Source organism: Malaclemys terrapin, chromosome 9 (assembly GCF_027887155.1).
Source record: "Malaclemys terrapin pileata isolate rMalTer1 chromosome 9, rMalTer1.hap1, whole genome shotgun sequence".
In the NCBI taxonomy this organism is placed as follows: Eukaryota; Metazoa; Chordata; order Testudines; family Emydidae; genus Malaclemys; species Malaclemys terrapin.
The window spans coordinates 29,518,270-29,544,797 of record NC_071513.1 but is presented as its reverse complement, the minus strand read 5'-3'; the positions used below and the strand labels follow the sequence as shown (position 1 = coordinate 29,544,797).

General features: G+C 39.5%; 1 protein-coding gene across 1 annotated transcript in view; it reads left to right on the top strand.

Moving 5' to 3' along the window:
• CHM (CHM Rab escort protein) overlaps window positions 1-26,528 on the top strand; it is a 153,315-nt gene that overhangs the window by 88,493 nt on the left and 38,294 nt on the right. The window contains exon 9 of the mRNA XM_054040368.1: window positions 20,142-20,219. Within this exon, the coding sequence (XP_053896343.1) occupies window positions 20,142-20,219 (78 nt within the window). The remainder of the gene's footprint in view (window positions 1-20,141; window positions 20,220-26,528) is intronic.

The following is a 26,528-nucleotide window of genomic DNA, read 5'->3' as shown; positions in this document are numbered from 1 at the left end:
ATCAAAGAGTTACCTTGTACTTCTAGTGTAGTCAAATCATCTTGAATAGCGTATTGTATTAAGGTAATGTCGGCATGATGATTTTTACTTGACTTTGTCATAAATTATTGGGACTTCATTTAGTTTAATTCAACTTCAGTATTTAAATAATATTGGATTGCTTCCAAATTCATATACTTCACGCAAAGCTATTTTAATAGGAATTCCAGTTCTTTGTACTTGTTTAACATGATACACACAATTCCTTGCCATTTGCCTTTTTTTTTTTTTGGTTTATTTAAATTGGATTCCACCTGCATGCTTTGAAAACAGGTCATGTCCTTTTCCTCTGGGTAGCAGACTACTCTTGGAAATAAGAGCCATTCACACTTTTGTGCAGTCAAGCAGCACAATTCTGTCAAACCATGTTGAGAAAGTAAGGTGCGTTTATCAAAAAAAAACTTTACTCCTCAGGTTATGGTGGAAGTCAAAGAAAAAAATTATGTAATTTATTACAAAGAGAGCTTTGTTTTAATTAAGTTAAACTGTAACTAACATGAGCCGTTATGAAAGAAATATTGCCGAGCTCCACCATGGAAAGCCCTAAAGTAAAACACCTGCTTTACAGTGGTTAAAGATCACTGGTTGCAATTTTACTGTTAAATAAAACCTGTGAGTGTTAATAACCCAATGGTCTAGGTTCCTACAATCCTTCAGTCAATGTTTATCCGCTAAGTCAGCCTACTTCCCAAACAGATACGGGGTACAAATTGTCTCTTCACCCAAGTTATTCCCTCTGAGGAGAATCGGTTCCCTAAAAGGCCAGTGTTTTGTACTTTGTGCCTAGCACTAAGTGATGTTACTGATATCTGCCTGACTCCACTCTTTTTCCAATGTAAACCTGGATTTTGGGATGCTAGGGCTGGAATTCTTCACTGTCAGACTCGGCCAACGAAGTTCAGGCAAAAGGAGAATGACAAACTGCCCAGCTCACTGATGAAACACTATTGTCATTAAAAATGCTCAGGTGTCGTCTTCTTTATTATTTGAAACCTGTAAAGTGCACAGAGGAAGAACTGTCAGGGCCTATATACATGGCAAGTGACTGCGCAGCAATCTGTGAATCTACAACATGCCAGCTTGCCATGCAGTGACTTATGTAGACCCTCCTACTGAGTCCCAGAGGGTAGCTTAACATTCTTTGAATGGCAAGCTGGTACCCTATAGATTCACACTGTGGCTTGCAGCACAATAACTTCCCAGGTAGACAAGCCCTCAGGCTAATCTGCCCTGATAGGAAAAATCCTTTCTAGTGGCAACTGAACAGTTGACTACTACCAAGTTTAACAAAGCACAAAGTGGAATCCAGTTTGGCAGAACCCTGGACGCTTACAATCACTGAAATTCAATATACCTCCTACTTGCCAGTTACTGATTATTACTGCGGGTGTCATACTGGGTTAGCCAAATCAACTAGAGGAGTCACTGTTAGAGTGACCAGTTTGGGTACATAGTCTGCCTTTCTTATTGGCTACGGGGGGAGTGAGGTTGAGAAACTACAACCCCCATTTCAGTCCTCTCCAGGTAACCAGGGCCTACTCTGCTGTAGGCCATACCCTGCAATTTCTTTCACCGTTAGTTTTGGTTTGGGTTGAATGGTACTATTAATATTTATTTCATTAAAAATATTTATAGAAAGTATCACATTTGGTTTGGCCTTAATAAGATACAATTTTTGCCACAGTATATTTGTTTCGTATTAAAATAAGAATTTCTGGTGGTATCTGATTTAGCATTCAGCATTGTTATATAACAAAGTTTTGAGTTAAAGGCTGGAGGTATTACATAACTGGCTGAATTGGAGTAGTCTGTTTGCCTAATAAGGGCAACACAGTTGCTATATTTAACCGAGTGTGGTCGGTCTGGAGGAGCACAAAGGAAAGTTGGAATCAGTACAATATATAAAGATAAGATATTCTTGTGGCTAAGTCACTGTTCTTGGGCTTAGGAGATCTGGGTTTGTTTTCCACCTCTTCCACAGACTGAATCACCCTGGGAAAGTCACTTAGTCTCTCTGTGCCTCAGTTTCCTTCCTGTTAAATAAAAATAATACATTTCCCCCACTTCATCCATTTTGTCTCTTTTAGACTGTAAGCGCTTTGGGGCAAGCACGGTCTCTTATTTATGTGTATGTACAGTGCCTAACACAGTGGAACTATGGTCTTGATTGGGTGTCTCGTGTTTTAAAGGCAGAACAATACTCATGCTTCTGAATTTCATTGTATCTGTGGATTTCAATCTGTCCCTAACATTACTGTAATTCCTTTTTTGTATTTAATGTTGATGTGTCCAAGAGAATGTTCTCACTACTTCTTCTCTCTAAGGCACAATTTAAAATTTACTTACGCCAACTGTATTTATTTTTTTAAACAACTTGATAAAAATGTCATCTTTGACAAATAGTTGATCAGTTATTGATTCAGCTGGCTAACTGTGGAAAAAGTTCTTGGTACATTTATTTGAGAAGGGTCACGTGTACCATGCTATCATTAAACATACTAATACATATTTATAACTTTTAGACAAGTATTTGCCTAATAAAAATGTTTGTTTGTTTGTTAAACTATATTGATAACATAACAGAAGGCAAAATATTTAACAAACTGATTAATTATCTGGTGAAATATTTACTTTCTGAAAGATAGGGTCCAACTTTCCACTTAGCACTGAGATACTTGCATGGTGTGTTTGTATAATTTCAGTATTTACTTTTTCAGTTGGGTGTAAATTCCCTCCATTTTCCATTTGAGGCCTTCCTTTTAGTTATAATTTAGAAAGGTATGAGCCTTTAATAAAATATTTTGAATATTTATGGTGGCTTTAGTGCCTGTGAATGGTGTTGGATTAACAACTGTGAGGACTGAAGTTTTCTATTCACAAAACTGGAAGCACAACATGTGTAAGAACTGTGTGAGTTCCCTACCTTTCCAACCTTTGGAATGACTAAGGGACAGAGGGTATTTCAAGATCGTCTCGGTAAGACAACCAACAAAATTGCAAGTTAGATGTCCACATCACAAAGCCAACTCAACCTGTCCAATAATTACTGGTCTAAGACTACCGAATGATTTCATGTAAATTGTAGAACAGAAGTCAGTTAGTAACAACCTTCAGTTGCTTCTGTGGCCTGTCATTCTCCCCAGCTGACCTAGCCATAATCCCTGAAATAATTTGACAGGTTTTAAAAATTAAAAATAGAGGTGGGCCTCCTATTAGATACCAGAGAAAATGTCCTCAAATGCCCCCTCCAGTAGGCAAGCAAGGCCCAAGCTGACTCTTAGAAACCCCCAGCGCTGAGAAAAGACTTGGGCTTAGCTTTGAGGGACAACTCTGTCAGCACCAGTACTAAAGTCTGACACTGAGATCGACTGCTCCAAGCATATAGTTGGAGATTCTAGGGAGAGCTCACTTTCTATTGATGGGGAAAAACTGCATAAAGCCTCTGGGGGGAAAAGATCCCAAAGCCCCATGCCGAGTCCAGGACTAGTGAGAAGTCACCATCTACCATAATGGCACTGACAAAACTTACCCGGCATTGACAACTGGGCAACCATCAGTGTTCACTCTAGCCAGAGATTTGCTGATCAAACACACACATTGTTGGAGGATTCCAGTCCCATATCAGAAACAACCCCAGGACCAAGACAACCACCATACCAGTGTGAACCCGGGAACCAATAGCACCATGTGCTTCAATGCCTCCCTTAGAGGAAATCTGTTCCTCCTCCATAAGGCCATGCCTTCTCACTTCACTGTCACAGGGAACCTGCCACTATCCTGGATTCAGAAGAAAGACTGGAAAAGCAGTAACAATGGTACTGGAACCCCCATATTCCTCATTTTCATATAATCATGATCTTGTATATAAAGCATGCCTTGTAAGGTATCGGGGAAAGGTTGTGATCTGCTGAAAGTCATTTCTCTATCCATTTATGTGTATCATTAATGCATATGAAGTTATGAGAATTGTGTTGTATAGTGGTCACTAAAACATGCTGTAAGTTGGGGAATCAGCCAGATATTGGCTCCCCAGATGCAACAGCAAGGAAAGTAACCAACAGCTGGGTAGGGTGTCAAACAACCCATCAACAGCCATTGGGAGCTACAATGCAATGACTCACCTTCATGTGACCACACCAGGGGAATTGCTCAACCTTCCTTGGAGAGACTCAGCAGTGCCCCTCAAACATGCCTGAACTTGTGCTCCCCAAGCACATGGACTGAGGGTATAAAACAGAGGGGACACATACTGGGCCCTTCTCCAGCCCCCACCTTCCCTGCAAGCAACTAAGACACCGAGAAGAAGACAAGACTCCAACAGAGGAGATTGGCTCAGGTCTAAGGAACAAACCTGTATATTAAGGACTGCAATATCCAGTGAGGTGAGAAAAACTGCTTAATCTAGATGTTGCCCAGTAATAGGGTTGAGAGTTCATTCATTCATTCATTAATATATATATGAGAGAGAGAGAGAGCGCGCCAACCAACCAACCACTCTGACTTTTTGTCTGTTGCTTACTATCACTGAAAATCTATCTTTGTAGTTAATACATTTTTTAATTCTACCTGAAGCAGTGTGTTGAGTCTGAAGCATGTCAGAGACTCCCTTTGGGATAACAAGCCTGGTAGATGTCAATTTCTTTGTTAAATTGATGAATTCATATAAGCTTGCCGCATCCAGCGGGCATAACTGGACACTGCAAGATGGAGGTTCCTAGGGTTGCGTCTGGGATCGGAGATATTGGCTAGTGTCATTCACTTGCAAGTAGCTGGGAGCAGCTTACATGCCAGAGGCTGTGCGTGAACAGCCCAGAAGTGGAGGGTTCTCACAGCAGAGCAGGGTAAGGCTGGCTCCCAGAGTCAATGATTGGAGAGACCTAGCAGATCACTGGTCCGGATAACACCAGGGGAACGTCAGTCAGTCATTGTCCTCCTCAGCGACTCACCCTACACAAGGAGAGTGTCAGCAAATTTGACAGGACTGCCAGAGTCAGTTCAGAGCATGTAACCTTTGGGAATCTCCTTGCCCTTTTTCACCAAGGGTATGTCTACAATACCCACCGGGTCAGCGGGCAGCGATCCATCCAGTGGGGATCGATTTATCGCATCTAGACTAGCGCTCTCCTGTTGACTCCTGTACTCCACTGCCGCGAGAAGCACAGGCAGAGTTGACGGAGGAGTGGCAGCAGTCGACTCACTGCAGTGAAGATACTGCGGTGAGTAGGTCAAAGTACGTTGACTTCAGCTACATTATTCATGTATCTGAAGTTGCATAACTTACATCGATTCCCCCCCCCGCCTCGCCGCCGTGTAGACCAGGCCCAAGTGTGATCTGTCATAACATTGGACAGGTGGGAGTTGGAGATCATTGCTCACATCTACCCCCATCCTATTTCATCCTTTTACCCCCTACCCTCCTTCAGGGACTCTTCTCATGAGAGCCTACTGCAAATGGAAGCGGCCTTATTGCTTTGTCTAGGAGCCACCGAGGAGGTACCACGTGAACAACCACTCTGTTTTTTCCTTATTCCAAAGAAGAGAGGTGGTATTTGCCCTATCCTAGACCAGAGGATTCTGAACATATACATACGCTGTCTCGGATTCAGGATGGTAACGCTTGCTTCGCTCATTCCATCTCTTTATGCTTGACTGGTTCATTGCTCTATAACTTACAAGATGCATACTTCCACAAAGACATCCATTCAACCCACAGCAAGTACTTAAGATTCACAGTTGAGCCCAACCGTGAGCTATCCACTGCATCAAGAGTCTTCATAACAGCCTCATAGTGGAGCAATATACTTGAGGAGATGGGCTACTCCTGTTTATCTGTTCCTGCACAATTGGCTAGTCAGAGGCAGGTCCTAGCAGAAGATCATGACAGCATCTTCTTGTTCACCCAACTAGGCCTTTTTGTGAACTACAAGAAAGCATCACACCTCATCCCAGATGGTAGTTCAGAGGATCTGAAATTGCAGTCAGCAAAAGCCTACTAGAGGACTGGTTCTAATTCCTGTAGTAGATACATGACAAAGTTAAGTTCCAACAATGATGGTGCAAACTTGCCTAGGACTACTAGGTCACATGTCAGTGTGCATGTAGGTGACAACCTTTACCATACTTCTACGGCCTCCACACTGTAGCTGAAGATGGTGTACTCCTTGTCCAAGCACAACATCTACAAGAAGGTCACATACTGTTTCATGTCCTGAGGGACCTAAGTTGCTGGATAGATCCTACGAATGGATTAAAAGGGGTTCAACTCTGTGCCCCTTCTCCAACAATGAATCATCACAGATGCATCAGCAGATGCAGGGGTTCTGGTTCCAGGACTATTAGAAACTCCACATAAACATCCTGGAATTCAGGGAGCTCCCAGTACCCAAGATCCTCAACTATATGCTATCCTTGAGCATTCAGCTCTCAGGGTCCAACTTAGAGCAGTATTGGCATGTCATACTCTGGTTAAATTGCATTTCTTATTTCTGGCAGTATCCACTTTCTCGAAGGCTTTGTCTTCCTAAAGCTCCTTTGAGCCACTTTCAAGCTGCTCATTGCATCATCTTACCCTTAAAACATTTTTTCTGATTGCTGTCACCTTGGCAAGGAGGGTCAATGAACTCCAGGCCCTCCTGATTAAACCTCCCTATATGTTCTTCCATTGAGACCCAGGGTTGCTGGGTCCATTGCATCTAAGTTCCAACCTATGGTAGTTCTCAGAATTCCTTCAGAACCAGTCAATCTAATCATCCTCCTGAAACTGCTCTTGATGCCAGGGGAAAAGTTACACACTCTGGACATCTCCAGAGCCTCACTCTATTGTTCTTGACAGGACCAAGCCCTTTAGGCTTTCTCCTCACCTCTTGTGGCCATATCTGGCTTTTCAAAAGGCTGGGCCATCTCATAACAAAGAATCACTCTGGATTACACACTGTATTTCCATCTTTTTCAAGTGGCTGGCAAGGCCTGTCCTTCTGTCAAGGTTCACTCCACCAGGAGGCAGGCAACGTCTTCAGCCTCCTTCAGAAACGTTTTGATTATCTTCAATCTGCAAGCATCAACGTGGAGTAAGCAACTCATTTAGTCTTTGTCCGACATTATGCCCTTGACTTACCAGCTAGATCAGATGCCAAGTTTGGGAGAACAGTGCTTTCAAACATTTGACTAATACAGTTAGAATGCCTCATTCCCACCATACAGTGAGAATACTGCTGACGAGTTGCCTATTGTGAGATTCACACAAATACTTGGACTGAACGATTACTTACACTACAGTAGTTATGGTTCTTAGATGTTGTAGCTAGTGTGGCTCCCATGACCCACCCTCCGTCCCTGCATTTTGAAGTCCTCGGTACCTATGGGCTTTAAATGATGAGGGAACTGAGGGAGGGTCCTGGCCACCCCAACTTTTACGCCTTCATATGAAAGCATGAGGAGGTGTACGTGCAGCCCCTATGGAGGTAACTATTCAAAAACTCAAGTCCACACTGACCAGATCTCAAAGAATCACAGTTATATATCATACAGTAATCGTTCTGTTCTTTGTCAGTTGCTGCCATGCACCAAATACTGAAATTTACAAAGGATAGAAATTTTGATTTGCAAAGTGAATAAATACAACATTTGAAAAGCAAAGAGTCATGCGTATTTACTCTGTTTTCACTTGCTGTCTTTATTTGACATATGTGGAAGATTTTATGACATGAAATCTTTAACAGCAGGTTAAAATACAGCATGTGTTGGTTCAACAATTAGAAATGATTCTTTATGCTATCTGTATAGTTCTCTCAAACTTTTTTCAATAACATATATTCTAATTTAAGATGGTGCTCCGAAAGAGGAAGAGAAATTGAGTAAGGAAATAGAGGCTATTCAGATACAGTAACTCCTCACTTGTAGTCGTCTCGATTAATGTTGTTTTGGTTGTTACATTGCTGATCAGTTAGAGAACATGCTTGTTTAAAGTTGTGCAATGCTCCCTTATAACGTTGTTTGGCAGCCGCCTGCCTTGTCCACTGATAGCAGAAAGAGCAGCCCATTGGAGCTAGCTGGTGGGGGCTTGGAACCAGGATGGACCAGCAGCCCCCCTATCAGCTCCCCGCTCCCCTAAGTTCCCTGTGTGGCAGCTGCCCAGCAGGCTAGCAATTGCCGGCAGTTCAGCTGTCCCTCCCACCACTGCCATGTGCTGCTCCTGCCCTGTGCCTTGGAGCTGCTTCCAGAAGCCTCCCCCCTGCTCCTGCGCACCCCCCCCCCCGGCTTACCCCATCTCCATAGAGTTGGGGAGGAGTGGAGAGAACACAACAGGGCTCAGGACGGAGGGAGTTTGCTGGCAGCAGCTGTCTCAACTACTTGCTGACCTACTTAAAAAGGCAATGTACTTACAGTGCGGTCGGTATACTTAAAGGGGCAATGTGCATCTCTCTCTTTCTCACACTCACACACACACATGGTGTGTGTTTCTGTCTCTGTCTGCTATGCTGTCTCCCCTCCCTCCTTTTGTTCTGCCTTGTAGAGTGTGGGAGGCTACATTAACAACAATGTGTTAACCCTTGAGGGCTCAGCCGAGTGCTAGTTCATCATTTAGCAGTACGGCATTCCCTGGGAAATATCTCGCCCTCTGACTTCACCACCTCAACCAAGCTTCACAATCATCATTGCTGTGTACAGTATTAAATTTTGTTTAAAACTTATAGTGTGTGTGTGTGTGTATATGTATATACATATGTGTGTGTGTATGTAGTCTTTTGTCTGGTGAAAAAAAATTCCCTGGAACCTACCCCCCCCCCCTGACATTAATTCTTATGAGAAAATTGGATTTGCTTAACACCGTTTCACTTAAAGTCTCATTTTTCAGGAACATTACAACATTAAGCGAGGAGTTACAGTATATGTTCCTGTTGTAGATCTAAAGGAAAATGGAGTAGTCTTTTTTTATCGATAACTTGGAAAAAGGAAAAATACTATTCTTATGAAACTACTCCATCTAATTTATTTGAACTATAGTTATATTTGACTGAACAGCAACCTGGTTTGATGCCATCCTCCGAGAAATGTTGGAGAACTCTATATGGCAGCCTGCCATCTTGAATTTCCTAATGCTGTTATTGCTGTAGCTGGAATAGATACATAACTAAGAATGTCTTGGAGCTGTAGGCCTGGTCATATGTGAAAATGTACAGTATAGACTCTTAATAATATACCTAGCTCTTTTGTAGTGCTTTCCATGCATAGACCCCAAAGCACTTTACAAGGGAGAGAAGTATCATTATCCCCATCTTACAGATGGGGAAAGTGAGGCACGGGTTGTTGAAGTGACTTTCCCAAGGTCATCCCATAGGCCACTGGCAGAGCTGGGTATCCTGAGTCCCAGTCCTGTGCACTAGCTTCTAAGCCATGAATAGAAATTAGACCTTCATGTATTTCTTTATGTTGAAAGCAGTTGAGTTTGTTTCAAACCCTTAAGACTCTTCAACTGTACATAAAGAAAATACCTTTTTAAAGCAGGTGAAATAGGTCTCAGAATAGGAAGTCATTGCCAAAATGCTAATCCTCTTTGTAGATGCTTTAGACCTGGAGGCAAGATTTGGCCAATAGATATGTATATCATTATCTTCCAGTCAAATCCTCAGGTGGATACTAGAACACACAACCCCCACATTTCCTTTATTGAACAGAAAATCACTTTAACTAATGTCTTCCACAAATCCCTTATACAAGGTGTGCCTTATTAATGTTTTGCCTCTATATCACATTCTCTATATAATAAGGCTGACAAACAGTGACAAGTTTTTAAAGTGCTTGTACACAAATGCTAGAAGTCTAAATAATAAGATGGGTGAACTAAAGTGCCTCGTGTTCAAGGAGGATATTGATATAATAGGCATCACAGAAATCTGATGGAGTGAGGACAATCAATGGGACACAATCATTCCAGGGTACAAAACATATTGGAAGGACAGAACAGGTTGTGCGGGGTGGTTGGAGTGGCACTATATGTGAAAGAAAATATAGAATCAAATGAAGTAAAAAATCGTAAATGAATCCACATGTTCCATAGAATCTCTATTGATAGTCATTCCATTCTCTAATAAGAATATAACAGTAGGGATCTATTATCAACCACCTGGCCAGGACAGTGATAGTGACTATGAAATGCTATCAAAATAACTCCATAATAGTGGGGGATTTCAGTTATCCCCATATTGACTGGGTACATGTCACCTCAGGATGAAATGCAGAGACAAAAAATTTCTCGATAATTTAAAGGAACCCACAATGGAAGAGGAAATTCTCGATCTAGTCCTGAGTGAAGCGCAGGATCTGGTCCAAGAGGTAACTATAACATAATCGCTTGGAAATAGTGACCATAATATAATAACATTTAACATTCCTGTGGTGGGAAGAACACCTCAGCAGCCCAACACTGTGGCATTTAATTTCAGAAAGGAGAGCTATGCAAAAATGAGGAGGTTAGTTAAACAGAAATTAAAAGGTACAGTAACTAGAGTGAAATCCCTGCATGCTGCATGGACACTTTTCAAAGACACCGTAATAGAGGCCCAACTTAAATGTATACCCCAAATTAAAAAACACAGTAAAAACTAAAAAAGAGCCACCATGGCTTAACAACCATGTAAAAGAAGCAGTGAGAGATACAAAGGCATCTTTTTAAAAAGTGGAAGTCAAATCCTAGTGAGGTAGGTAGAAAGGAGCATGAACACTGCCAAATTAAGTGTAAAAATGTAATAAGAAAAGCCAAAAAGGAGTTTGAAGAACAGCCAGTCAAAAACTCAAAAAGTAGTAACAAAATGTTTAAGTACATCAGAAGCAGGAAGCCTGCTAAACAACCAGTGGGGCCCCTGGATGATCAAGATACAAAAGGAGCACTTAAAGACGACAAAGTCATTGCGGAGAAACTAAATGAATTCTTTGCTTCAGTCTTCACAGCTGAGAATGTTAGGGAGATTCCCAAACCTGAGCCATCCTTTGTAGATGACAAATCTGAGGAATTGTCACAGATTGAAGTGTCATTAGAGGAGGATTTGGAATTAATTGATAAACTTAACAGTAACAAGTCACCAGGACCAGATGGCATTCACCCAAGAGTTCTGAAAGAACTCGAATGTGAAATTACAGAACTATTAACTATGATTTGTAACCTGTCCTTTAAGTCAGCTTCCGTACCCAGTGACTGGAAGATAGCTAATGTAACGCCAGTATTTTAAAAGGGCTCTAGAGGTAATCCCGGCAATTACAGACTGGTAAGTCTAACATCAGTACCGGGCAAATTAGTTGAAACAATAGTAAAGAATAAAATTGTCAGACATATAGAAGAACATAAATTGTTGGGCAAAAGTCAACATGGTTTCTGTAAAGGGAAATCATGTCTTACTAATCTATTAGAGTTCTTTGAAGGGGTCAACAAACATGTGGACAAGGGGGATCCAGTGGACATAGTGTACTTAGGTTTCCAGAAAGCCTTTGACAAAGTCCCTCACCAAAGGCTCTTACGTAAATTAAGTTGCCATGGGATAAGAGGGATTGAGAATTGGTAAAAGACAGGGAATAAAGTATAAATTCTCAGAATGGAGAGGGGTAATTAGTGGTGTTCCCCAAGGGTCAGTCCTAGGACCAATCCTATTCAATTTATTCATAAATGATCTGGAGAAAGGGATAAATAGTGAGGTGGCAAAGTTTGCAGATGATACTAAACTGCTCAAGATAGTTAAGACCAAAGCAGACTGTGAAGAACTTCAGACAGATCTCACAAAACTAAGTGATTGGGCAACAAAATGGCAAATGAAATTTAATGTGGATAAATGTAAAGTAATGCACATTGGAAAAAATAACCCCAACTATTCATACAATATGATGGAGGCTAATTTAGCTACAACTAATTAGGAAAGAGATCTTGGAGTCCTTGTGGATAGTTCCCTGAAGACGTCCACACAGTGTGCAGCGGCAGTCAAAAAAGCAAACAGGATGTTAGGAATCATTAAAAAAGGGATAGAGAATAAAACGGAGAATATCTTATTGCCCTTATATAAATCCATGGTACGCCCACATCTTGAATACTGCGTACAGATGTGGTCTCCTTATCTCAAAAAAGATATACTGGCGTTAGAAAAGGTTCAGAGAAGGGCAACTAAAATGATTAGGGGTTTGGAACGGGTCCCATATGAGGAGAGATTAAAGAGACTAGGACTTTTCAGCTTGGGAAAGAGGAGACTAAGGGGAGATGTGATAGAGGTATATAAAATCATGAGTGGTGTGGAGAAAGTGAATAAGGAAAAGTTATTTACTTGTTCCCATAATATAAGAACTAGGGGCCACCAAATGAAATTAATGGGCAGCAGGTTTAAAACAAATAAAAGGAAGTTCTTCTTCACACAGTGCACAGTCAACCTGTGGAACTTCTTGCCTGAGGAGGTTGTGAAGGCTAGGACTAAAACAGGGTTTAAAAGAGAACTAGATAATTTCATGGAGGTTAAATCCATTAATGGCTATTAGCCAGGATGGGTAAGGAATGGTGTCCCTATCCTCTGTTTGTCAGAGAGTGGAGATGGATGGCAGGAGAGAGATCACTTGATCATTACCTGTTAGGTTCACTCCCTCTGGGGCACCTGGCATTGGCCACTGTCGGCAGACAGGATACTGGACTGGACGGACCTTTGGTCTGACCCAGTATGGCCGTTCTTATGTCTGTCTTCAGTCTGTCCCATTCTCCAGAAAGGAGTGTAACACTGAATTCATTAAACTTAACATAGAACAGAAAAGTTGTGTGGACAATATGAAGTGGAAGGTATTAGGGGATGGTGACTTTTTTTTTTTTTTTTTGAACAGAAGAAACTGATGAAACTTGGCATAACCTTAAATATAGTGCCATGACAATAGTGTTTTACTGAAATACTGTGTATGAAAAGCTTATACCACATAATGTGAATTAAGGAATCTGAACTAACTTGTCGTCTTTCAAGTTATAGAAATATTTTTTTAAAACTCTTGATGAAGGATTTTTTTGCTCCAAGTGTGCAGATAACTTTGCGTGAAATCAGAGACCAAGCAGCACAAAAGGGTAATGTATTAGAAGGTCATGAGAACATATGAATAAGGGACTAATATAAACTTCCTTTACTTATGCAATACAGTTTTTCTCTACCGCCTTACTTACATGTATATTTAGAACCTGTGGTCATGTAATTTTGACTGTATTGCAATGCATACTTGCAAAATGGCACAGTTAAGGCTGGAAACACAACCTTAATCTTCTTGCCTGTCTCTTTGATTGCTGTATTCTGCAAATTTAGCTTTGTTACTTTTTTTAGCATTGTTTCCTATGTGCTTATAGAAAATCCACCACCCCCTCAAGTTTAAGACTGCTTTTCCAGATTCTTTTCTTTTTTATTTCTTGGTCAAGAATTGTATGCTTGTGTGTGTCAGGGGCCATTACACTAGAAATTTGGAGGCAACAGGTGGGCTTGGTGAAGCTGGGTTGATGCCAAATTCAGAGGAAAAAGAAAACCCCGAACTCTTGACCTCTGGGGTTGGATATGCCAACTTCCTGCCTCCCACCTCCCATTTAATTTTGTTTCCAATACTGCCAGGACCAGCTCTCAGAAGAGAGATGAAGACAGATGAATTCTACCATGTCGCTGTGATGACATTTCAAAGTCTGAAGTTGCCTATGCAATACAAACATAATTGTTACAAAGTCCAGATGTCTGGTCCCCCGCCCTAACTGCCATGAACGTCATACTCCTTCTTAACCCAATATATAGCAAACAACCCATACACATAGTGTGACAAAGTGGTATCCTATGCAATCAATAACTCCAGAAGAAAAAAAATTGTGATTGTGAATGATGAATCTGCAGAAGGCTATCTCTGTCTGCTCCTGTACATATATAGGCAAACAGCTTGTCAGACAGACAGTCCCAGCATCCAGACACAGTCCATCATCCACCCTGGGGTGTAAGTCCCCACCCCCAGGCTCAACCCATAATTTGGCTTGTCTGTGAAGGGCCAACCCTCTCTTATATATGCAGGCAGGTATGTTCTGTATCAACTGATGTTTCTTCAGTTGTAGCCCCAAATAAAGCACATTACTGTAATTGAGTCTGGCTGAAGGTGACAAAGTTGAGGTTGTTGAGGCTTGTATCAGAAAGGAAATGTCTCAACTTTCTTGACAGGAGCAGGTGAGGGTGGGAAACTCTTTGCCATTGCTTTTTGGAAATACAGAAGAAGAGGTTGAGGATCTGACAAATCCCAAATTTTAATTTTTAAGTCAAAAAGTTTGGGCAGACTCCTTTAATCAAGGGAAAGATGTCGTTTCTGTTTCTAATATCTATTCCCCCATGCTACCAACGTTTTCTTGGTCTTCTCTGGATTGAGCCTCAGATTGTTACAGATCATCCAAGAATGGTTGAAGGCTGGACACTGGGAAAACCTATTGACTATGCCATTCTGATTCCTTTAAGAGGAAAAAAAAGGGGGGGGGGGGACAGAGAGCTGAGTGTCATCAAAGTATCAATTGCACTGCAATGCAAATTATCCAGTATTACTTTGAGTTCTCTTTGAGAGAGAAGGTTTGAGCCACATAAGCACAATTTAGCTATTCCTGCTGTGGTTTCCAGGCATGTCAAAAGAACCTTGCAGCCAGTGATATCAAAATTTGCTGATAGATCTTTAAAAAAAAAAAAAAATCACCATAGATGCTTAATGACTTACTGAAGGTAAAGACTGATCAATTTGTTCACGCTAGCAAACCAAATCTTTAAAAGAGATCAAGGAATTCTAGAATTCTACTTCTTCCTTAACTATATTTCCCCAAAAAATTGAAGATTAAAAACAAGAGAATAATCATCCTGCCTAATAAGTGTCAGTTCACATATAACTTCTTGATCATGGCCCTAACAGTTTTCTTCTTAAGAAACGCTGGATATCCCAAGAAGGATGTGAGGCCAAATTGCCAGTTGTAATTTAGAGCTCTGAGTGCTTCCAGAGTCTGAGTGAGCAAAACTGCCTGAAACACAAAAAGAGGAGGACTTCTGCATCACCTGCTCTGTATGCACATCTTTTGCCATGCAGGTCAATAATTCAATTGCAGATTGGGCTCATTTCTCTCTCAAACATCAAACGGTCATTATTTTTAATTCCTCTGTGACAGATCAGGACCCTGGAACAGGTCATTCCTAAAACGTGAATATTTTGCAACCTTACCTGAAGTGTAAATATCGAATATATACCAAATGTTTATTCAGTATAAGCGAAAGTGATGACTAAAACCCGACTTTATTTTGGAACCTTAATTCATAGGTCAGCATCAAACTATCTTCAAAGAAATCTCTATCACGCACATATTGATACTGTAAGATCACAAATTGCTCTGAAGTCTTTACAGTGGATTGCTTATTCTGGGACCTTCACGTTTTAAGGAACTTTAGAAATGTACTGTAATTGTTTTAGAGTTTCTCTCTAAGCTGTGACTTTTCTCATGGTTTTAGAGCAGACTAGTAATATTGGTTTATTATTTTCGGTGGTTTAATTTTCTTTACTTGCTTTTAATGGTAGCATATTTTTGAAAGGAAAACCTCTTGATACTGCATTGTTTGGAACTCTATAGTATTTAATCATTGATCCCCATGGCCACTTCAAAAGGTCCATTCGTCTTTTGGGGAAAATTCTTGCCATGATCATTTATGCCACCTTTTGTATTTATGCGTTAAACAAGGTCTGGTAGGCTCTTGGATGGAAAGTGTCAAAAAAGTCTGTGGTGGGAAGTGTTAATTCAGTTGGAGGCACTCTTCTGTCTTAGTAAACACCGAACTGTGCCATTGTGTGGCTGGATAAAACGCAAAACTAAAGCCCTAGTTGCTGGTAGTCCATAAAGCTCCCCTAGTAAACCACTTTTTTTTTTTCTCCTAACCTATATCAGATTATGCCTGTTTTGGATTGTAGCTGCCTCTGGTGGGTGTGAAGTGACTTCTACCTAAATAAATTTGTAAAGTTTGATCTTATGGATGAAAGGCACTGAATTAAATGTAAGCTGTTATTTTTATTATAGTGATAGCACCCCAGACAGTTCCAGCTATAATATAGAATTTAGTGGTAGCTGTTGTAGTACATTAATGTAAACTGAATGTGAAATGAGGTAATATGTTCACTGGTCAGTCTAAAAAGACAGTGTTACCTATAAAAACAACAAGGAGTCTGGTGGCACCTTAAAGACTAACAGATTTATTTGGGCATAAGCTTTCGTGGGTAAAAACCTCACTTCTTCGGATGCATAGAGTGAAAGTTACAGATGCAGGCATTATATACTGACACATGGAGAGAAGGGAGTTACTTTGCAAGTGGAGAACCAGTGTTGACAGGGCCAATTCAATCAGGGTGGATGTAGTCCACTCCCAATAATAGAGGAGGTGTCAATTCCAGGAGAGGAAAAGCTGCTTCTGTAATGAGCCAGCCACTCCCAGTCCCTATTCAAGCCCAGATTAATGGTGTTAAATTTGCAAATGAATTTTAGTTCTGCTGTTTCTCTTTGAAGTCTGTTTCTGAAGTTTTTTTTGTTCAATGATAATGACTTTTAAATCTGTAATAGAATGACCAGGGAGACTGAAGTGTTCACTTACTGGCTTATGTATGTTACTGTTCCTGATGTCCGATTTGTGTCCATTTATTCTTTTGCAGAGGGACTGTCCGGTCTGGCCAATGTACATGGCAGAGGGGCATTGCTGGCACGATGGCATATATAACATTAGTGGATGTGCAGGTGAATGAGCCCTTGATGGTGTGGCTGGGTCCTCTGATGGTGTCGCTAGAGTAGATATGGGGACAGAGTAGGCAACGAGGTTTGCTACAGGGATTGGTTCCTGGGGTGGTGTGGTGTGTAGTTGCTGGTGAGTATTTGCTTAAGGTTGGGGAGTTGTCTGTAAGCGAGGACTGGCCTGCCTCCCAAGGTCTGTGAGAGTGAAGGATCATTTTCCAGGATAGGTTGTAGATCGTGGATAATGCTCTGGAGAGGTTTTAGCTCAGGGCTGTATGTGATGGCCAGTGGTGTTCTGTTATTGTCCTTTTTGGGCCTGTCCTGTAGTAGGTGATTTCTGGGTACCCGTCTTGCTCTGTCAATCTGTTTCCTCACTTCCCCAGGTGGGTATTGTAGTTTTATGAATGCTTGATAAAGATCTTGTAGGTGTTTGTCTCTGTCTGAGGGGTTGGAGGAAATTCGGTTGTATCTTAGGGCTTGGCTGTAGACAATGGATCGTGTGATGTGTCTTGGATGGAAGCTGGAGGCATGTAGGTACGTATAACGGTCGGTAGGTTTCTGGTATAACCTATGTTATCTATGAATTAGATGTCATCACTTTTACCTGATCAGCATTTCAGAGTATTCTCTTCAAATTTATATTTTAGAAGAGAGTTGATAGACTATAACTTGATAACAGGATATAAAATTATGTTGGTTTCTTTCAGGATTTATGGCTTTATAATAATTTTTGTACTTGTGTACTTATGGATGGATAACCGTACTAGAGGGTAGTTATTAATGGTTCCCAATCCTGCTGGAAAGGTATAAAGAGTGGGGTTCCGCAGGGGTCTGTTTTGGGACTGGCTGTGTTCAATATCTTCATCAACGACTTAGATATTGGCATAGAAAGTACGCTTATTACGTTTGCAGATGATACCAAACTGGGAGGGATTGCAACTACTTTGGAGGATAGGGTCAAAATTCAAAATGATCTGGACAAATTGGAGAAATGGTCTGAGGTAAACAGGATGAAGTTTAATAAAGACAAATGCGAAGTATTTCACTTAGGAAGGAACAATCAGTTTCATACATACAGAATGGGAAGAGACTGTCTAGGAAGGAGTGTACGGCAGAAAGGGATCTAGGGGTCATAGTGGACCACAAGCTAAATATGAGTGTGATGCTGTTGCAAAAAAAGCAAACATGATTCTGGGATGCATTAACAGGTGTGTTGTGAGCAAGACATGAGAAGTCATTCTTCCGCTCTACTCTGCGCTGGTTAGGTCTCAACTGGAGTATTGTGTCCAGTTCTGGGCACTGCATTTCAAGAAAGATGTGGAGAAATTGGAGAGGGTCCAGAGAAAAGTAACAAGAATGATTAAAGGTCTAGAGAACGTGACCTATGAAGGAAGGCTGAAAGAATTGGGTTTGTTTAGTTTGGAAAAGAGAAGACTGAGAGGGGACATGATAGCAGTCTTCAGGTATCTAAAAGGGTGTCATAAGGAGATGGGAGAAAACTTGTTCATCTTAGCCTCTAAGGATAGAACAAGAAATAATGGGCTTAAACTGCAGCAAGGGAGGTTTAGGTTGGACATTCGGAAAAAGTTCCTAACTGTCAGGGTGGTTAAACACTGGAATAAATTGCCTAGGGAGGTTGTGGAATCTCCATCTCTGGAGATATTTAAGAGTAGGTTAGATAAATGTCTATCAGGGATGGTCTAGACAGTATTTGATCCTGCCATGAGGGCAGGGGACTGGACTCTATGACCTCTCGAGGTCCCTTCCAGTCCTAGAGTCTATGAATCTATGTATTTATTCTATAAGAGGGTCTCCTGACAGCCCCCACTGGTATAGAAGACCTTTGTTATAGTAGAACCAGTACTGCACAGGCAGTAATGGGTAAAGGATACAGAAGGTCAACTGCACCTGCATGCTTCAAAGCTCTGCTAGGGATGTGTTTCTTCATTTGAAAGTCGGTGGAACCAGAGTATCTGTGATCTACTTAAATCTGTTCTGTTATACAGTATGCCAGCCATATAGCTACTGCAGCTGCTCAGAATTGCACTGCCTTGATGATTCAAGCTGTGCGCCAGGGAGATTATTTGGCCCTTATTTTCTACAATAGGCAATATGTTCCCTAATTTGGGAAACTGAATATTCTCATATTTTGAGGATTAGTAGCTGCCCCAGTAAATGAAGTTTATATAATCTTCTGTTTTCCTCATACTGTGTCATTTGTTTCTACTAACAATTAAATATAAGTTCTGTTCTGTGTTAGTATCATTGTGCCTTCCCACAGAGATCTAATGTGTTTTACATTGAATGTAATAAAGTTAAGAGAATTTACTATATCATGAGTCATAGATAGCTGACATAAATGTAAGATAAATACGATGACTATCATATAATGAGCAATATGTGTTAACTTCCTTTTAATTAAAAAAGATGTAATCCTCTTTACTGGCCTTTGTAATTTATATGTTTAATATATTGAATACAATTCAGATTAAGCCTATTAACCACAAGAGTATGAGAATTTTATTGTTGCTCTACAAGAAAGTGAATGACAGCTGGTATATCTTTTCAGTAAAGAAGGGAATCTTTGATGTATAATAGAGAAATAGGCATTTTTTCTTTTAAATAACAGTAGTAGAGATCCTGTTGAGTGTCGTAGAATTGTAAAGAGCCTTATTAAGCTCTTGGTAACAGTTAAAATAAATACTTTTCTCCCCAGGACTGTCTCAGCTTCAAATACAAGTCCTCTAGAGAGAACCTCAAGAATAACAGGTGCTCTGATCCAAGATAGGAAGGTCCATGTGGTCAAAAGAATATCTGGATTTGGACACTGGTTTCTGTGGGGGATGGAAATCTTTTAAATTAAATTTGCTGTCTTTTTTTATAGTAATTTTTTGATACTCATTTTTAAGTGTTCAGCAGCAGCAAAAGATATGGTTTATATTCTAAAACAAGGCTTTTGCAGAAGAACTTGCAACATAGTCTGACTTTGGCCACATTGTAAGAGGTGCTTAACACCCTCCACTTCTAGATATAGCCCTTTGAGTGTGCTAGTACGTGTGCGCACAGTGCTATCTGATCTAACATCTCTGGGCGATAGTAATAATTCAGTTGCATGGTTCTGAATACAGTTTTGAAAGTATTTGATATGGCTCATGTGGTACAGAACGATCTCTCTGATTCTGTGGTTCAGACTTCTGTCTCTCAGGATGTTAAATTCTGGTATAGAATTTATAGAAGTAAGCTGTACTTACTTCACTTTCCCTTTCTTATCACCATATAGAAGTTGTTTACAATCGGTCACAATGAATCTCTTTTATTTTTTCTAATATGTTTCTAGGATGTGTGCCGTATTTGGTGGAATCTATTGTCTTCGCCATTCAGTACAGTGCCTTGTAGTGGACAAAGAATCTGGACGGTAAGGATAATGCTGTACAAGTAACCTTTATACATAAAACACAGTTAAAAAATGCTGAAGTCGATTTAAAAAAAAAAAAATCTTCAAAGATCCTCCTTGGTATTAAAAACACATCAACCTTGATTAAAAGTAATTTGTGTATAGGTCCTCCAGAACAAGGAAAGTGGGTCTAGAATATAGAAACTAAATTAATTTCCCTGTGATATTACTACAGCTCCTGATCACCCAAGCTTGGAAGACAAATCATTTCAGCTGCCGGGGGGCTGGTGATGAGTGATGTTAGTTTTCCTTGTGGCCTTACCTACTCTAATTGATTTTCATCAGATGACAACAAAGCCCTCTGTTATTGCATTTTTAAAAATGGAGCTCACCTAAAGACTCATCAGATTAATCTTTGCTGATAATGCATGTCACTCCAAGAGAAAAGACTTTAATGAGTTTTTAGGTAGATTGTTGTCATAAACTATGCTGCCCTCTTATCCTAGGATAAATTTTTTTACAGCAGTATCAGGCCTGCAGGCAGGTTTAAAGTTGAGTGAAGAAAAATTGTCCCACATTTTTATCCCCCCAGTGACATTGCTTGCACCTCTGTGGATTGTTATAGTTGCCATTATGTGTCTTTTTTTCAAGGATTTAAAAGTCAAAATGGCTGCAAACTGAAACTTGATGATCTAAATCTTGTTCTGAGAGTAAACTTAATTTTAAAAACAACACAAAAAAAGTTAGAGTATTTTTTCTAAGTTGGATATTTTTAAGTTTATTGGAATGGAAACAAAGTAGTGTAAGTTATTGCTTTAGAGGTGCTGTGCAATATTCAACAGCTGTTGAGTTCTAAGCCAGAGGTATGGCAACTTAGCAGTGGTGGTTGAAGTGATTCCTATAAATGGTTTGTAAAATGTTTTGATTTCTTTTCAGATGAAAGAAGCTGTACATGGAAATTCTTGGTTTTTGTGTTTTGGAATTTTTATTCTTTGGAATTCTTGTTTTGTTTTGTTTCCAGGTACTTTGTGTGAGCTTTTGTAACTCTGTGTTTTTAAACTGTTATTCAGTTTCTGTTGACAAATATTTCAGAGTTTGTAAGGAGGCTATTGAAAATCAGTTCTTGTTTGTTAGACAATGTTGATGGGCTTGTGCAATAACATTTTAATAAGGATAATTGTTTAATATGTTAATTGAAATTGACACAACTCACTTGCATGGTTCTCACAGCTAAACTGAACCTTACCATATTGTGTTTAGATATGCACGTAACACCAATTCTTTGTGGGCCACTGAAATTCTAGGAACATACAGAGTTGCCAGTTTCAGGGCTAACTACTCCACAGTTGATTCAGTAGTACTAATTGCTTAACACACCAGTTCCCAAGCTTCAGTCCACGGGCCACTAGTAATCCACAGAGGGCTGACTGGTCCAGTGGTGCTGATTCTCCTCCTTCTTACCAGCTGATTCTGCGTGCCTCCAGGAACTTTCAAATTAAAGCCTTGTGTGCATGTAGAAGCAACTGTAAATGAGGAGGAGAAGCTGACATAGTTATTGCTAAACAAAAGGATAAAGAGAGGAAAAGGAAATCACCTTTGGGGAGCAAAGCCTCCACTGGGGCTATGACTCGTAGCCACCAAAAGGAGAGCAGTGTTCAGGGAGACAAGGAATAGATGGCTGGGCAACATGTGATGATAAATGTAATATGTGGTTTCAAAAAGGAGGGGAGCTACCTCCTGGTCCACTCCTCTATTAAGATGTGGTGTATTTTGTGAAAAACTTGGAAAACTTTCTTCTTTAACCCATTTATTTGAGATCAGGTCATCTAGTAATTTCCCCCCCAGTTTTCTGATTTTTGCCCCCACATTTCCTATCCAATTGACCTCTCATCTTTTATATATTCTCCCCATCTCTCTTAATTACTCTGTTGGTGACCTTTTTTCCACACAGTGCAGTTTTTTTTCTTTCCAGCATGTCCCAAATGCTGTGTGTTATCAGAATTTATCTACCATTGGTGCCATCTTTGCATCTTTTATGGCCACAACATTCCTCTTATTTGTCTTGTCAATTATTTCTACTATTGTACCTCTCCTGTTTTCTGTAATTTTTTTTTTTTTTCATGGAAAGAGAATCCATGCAGCATCACACTGCTAAGCATTTCAGACTCTTCTTAGAAACTTGACTCTTGAAGTTACCACTCTTTGCCTGTTAGGTGTGCCCTAAATAATGTGAATAAATAATCTATTCACTTCATCAGAGTTCCTTTGAGTCTTCATACTTCCTATATGTGCTTGGATTAGCCCATTTGCCTAATTAACTAGCCCACTCATGCCATTTTAGGGCATCTGCTCCTATTTTCACTGACTGTCTTTAACAGATTCCTTCTTCCTGAAATAATTCACCTTTGAACAGTCATTTAATTACTGTTATCTGAAGCTTTATATGAAAATATTGCATAAAGTCCTGCTGCCCAAAATGTGGTTACCTGCATCTTCCATGGTTTTGGGCAATCATGAACACATTAAGCCCATGTTCCAGGCCCTTTCCTGGCTACCAGGCTTCCAATGCCAGTTTTAAGGTCTTCATCTTAATTTTCAAAGCCATCAGTTGACAAGTCCAGGCAATATTAAAAATAAAAACTAAATTTCAATCTATGAACAACTGAGACAGTGTAAAAGACGGGGACAAAGCTTTCTTGGTTGACAGAATACAGATATGGAACAAACTTCCAGAGAAGGTTAGGTGAATCCAGAACCTGACCATCTAAAGGAAATGGTGCAAAGTCTTTCTTTTGTGACACAGCCATTCTAGAGCATTCAAGAATGCCACTCTCAAAGCTAGGACCCCTTTCTGAATCTCCCTCAAGAAATTTTCCCTTTTCTCTGCTAAATTTTCACATTTGGCATTTTTGTTCTTTTGATTTGAGTTGCATGTGTCTTCCACTTTGAGCTACCTGTCACTGCTATTAAAAGTTTAGTTTAGGGCTTCAGTATCACGTAGTATAAACATACAGTGTATATTGTATACCAGCATTTCTAGTTTACTATCATTCCAAGCATTTCCAGATAGTTCATGAGTATTTTCATTTTCAAATAATTGGCTTTGGATCACATCTGTACTAGCATACAAACACCTTTGTATTCATCCGAATGAGTATAGTCTAACATTTGAGGCACACATCCAGAAGATAGATAGTGATCTATGTGTGGCAGATTTTGTAATGGACACAAGCTGATCAAAAGAAGTTGTATAACTCCCCTACGAGTTAGTGCAAGTTCACCAACAAAGTGGCCACTCAAAGAACAAGGAATAAAATAGACTTGTCCTTGAAGTTTAATAAAGTGACTTTATTTGCTGGTTGGCTATCGTCTGACATGGCCAACAGCTCAGAAAGTTTGTATGAATAACAAAAAGTTGGTCCTGTTTGTCACAGTGGTTTAAGGATACACATGAGGAGCCTCTCTATCACTAAAACAAGTTTTCAGGCCACTACCCACCTTCTCTGAAGCACATCTAACATCTTATCACTGCAGGACAGATAAGGATCCATACTCCCTTCCACAGTACCCAATGAAATTCCATCTTCACTAGATTATTGTCCATATCTTATATCATAGAATGGCTTTCTGGAATGTAATTGTTAATAATAGCCCTTTACATGTAGTTCGTCGTATATGAACCATTATTATAATATGCAAAGAAGAGGTTATAGAAAGCTGGAATCTTTTAGAACTAGCTGTTCCAAGACTTGAATAATGCAACTAAAAGTTTTTTCACTGTAGCTATGTATCTTTGTTTGAACAGGTGTTGTATAAATAAGTAATTCTGCTTCAATTAAACGTAAAGAAAGGAAGGAAAAAAGCTGAAAAGTTTACATAAACAAGCAACCTAATGTAAATCACCAATTTTAAAAAAGGTTTAATTAGTTAAGTTATCATGTTGCTAGTTACTATAAACTTGACATAACTCTGGTGTTGTGTGTTAGCAAACTGAAAGAGCATCATGCTGTTTGCCCTAACGGAAATGCAAATTGAATTTCATTACTATTATCCTTTTAGTGTCTTTTGCTTTTAATTCCTGTATGCTTAGCAGAGATTGCTCATTTAACTTAATTTGGTAAGATTTAAGGTATTTTAATTCACATCAAGTATATTTCAAGTATGGTTACATTAAAAATAATTGCTAACATTTTATGTTGAGCCTACTTTAAATGTGTTTCTTCTAAAATAATTCTGGCCCAAAAACTGAAAAGATGTGACAAATGTAAATTTATATTTCTATAATAAAAAGATATAGCAAACACATAGTAATTTACATATCTTTCCTGAAATATTGCATAGTGGCTTTGTCAGTGCTGGTAAGTCCATTTCAAGGATGTCGCCCTTAGTCCATTAGTTTGGATAATGAGCCCTATAAAGTACATTTATAACTCATGGCACTGCAAGGAGATGGATTCTAATTTTCATCCTTTTATCTAGACACATTGAAAGAAGGTCAATGGAGGGTTCTGTATGATTCATTGTCCCAACACATATCAGATGACAGAGACCTGATAATGTCAGTGCATAAGTGTTTTCCTTATTTGGTAGCAGCACTGGAAAGAAATCTTCTCATGATCATCCTTTGAAGTGAAGTGGAAACTGATATTAAAAGAAGCAAGAAGCACTATCTTTTTTTCTGTTTAAAGCCTTATCAGACATATGACTTGATAGCTATTCCTGAACAAAGGAGAGAAAACAACACTTAACAGGAAAATAAAAAGCCTATATAGTTGCTTTTGCTGGCTTTGAGTGATGCAACATGACATTTAATCAACCTTTCCCCCTCCAGAATGTTTGGGGGGGCTGGGGGAAACTTGTTTCATAAACAATATAAAAGGTTATAATTAGATATGAATGTGCCAGCTTGACTTGCTTGTTTATTAGCAGTATTTAAATGAGTGCTCTAGAGTGAAATTAGTTCAGCTCACATTTAAAAAAAATAGAAGTAACAAGTGAAATACATGTTGAGTAGAACGATTTACATTATATGCATATGGTATTTCATGTTTAAACTTGATAATAAAATATTAAACATTTATTTTAAATATTTAATTTTAATATTTAATACATTTAAATGGACTATGTGCACTGAAACTGTTGAATTTAGACAGAGTTAGAATGTTAGACAGGTGGTTTGCAAATCGCACATTGTCCATTATTATGAAATTAATATTTAGATTTTACAACTCTTTTATACCCTTGTCACTATTAAGTTCTTGCTACCATTCCGACTAAGTCATGAGTCTATTCTATCCATATTTCTCTTCTGACTCTCATTTCAAGCACCGACTTTCCATAGAAAATTGGGGTGAAATCCTGGTCTCACTGAAGACAATGCCAACCCTACCATCTACTTAAATAGGGACAGGGTTTCATCTTTTGTGGGATTTTTAGGTTTGTTTACTGTAAGAAAACTGACTAATAACTAATGTTATAGAAAATGTTTATGCTTACTTTATAATCAGATATTTTATTGGTAGATGAGTAATACATTCTGGAGTGTGCTCCGTTGAAGCAACTGATTTGTGTCACTTATTTGGGTAGCCGATTCAAAAAGGCTTCACTCTTCTAAGTGGGAGATGTTTTGCATGTCAGCCAAAAAGTTCAACGAAAAAGTGTTCAATGTTTTTATACAGAAAATGATCTGACATTATAGAAAGCCTTAAAAATCCTTTTGAGAATCCAGTATTAAACCTTAAAGATCTTTGTGACATTAAAAAAAAAAAAAAATAGCCCCAAAGGAAGAAACTGTAGAATGTGTATCCTACTTGAAGTTGAACTAAGAACAGCAGTCATTAAGAAGGGTATCCTCTGAAATTGTAGTCTTGTCCAATATGTTCAGCTTCTCAGCTTTGGGAAAATATAAACAAACATGGCTTCAAAGCATGTCAGCTGGTCAGTAGTGGCAAGTTTTAATTATTGCCCTTAGGAAACATGTTTAATTTGTTTCTAACAATGTTTTAATCTTTAGTTGCTAAGTGTAACTATTTTGTTTTTATTCTTCAAGTGATGGTCTTTATGTGTATTCCATACTTGGGTATGCATGTGCCTAAGTTCAGATTTTTTTTTACAGGAAGTGTCCATTGACCCATACATGCACCGTAACTTTATTTGTACTGTGAACCAAAGGCATCAAGGGTGATGCACGAGAACACCTCTCCAGTTCCTTCTTACCGCTGCATGGTCTGAGTCAGAATCTTTGGTGCCCTCAGCTCCTTTCTGTTGCAACATTTCTGTAAATATATTGTATATAGTTCGTTTTGCTGGCTTTATAGTATAGTGTGATCT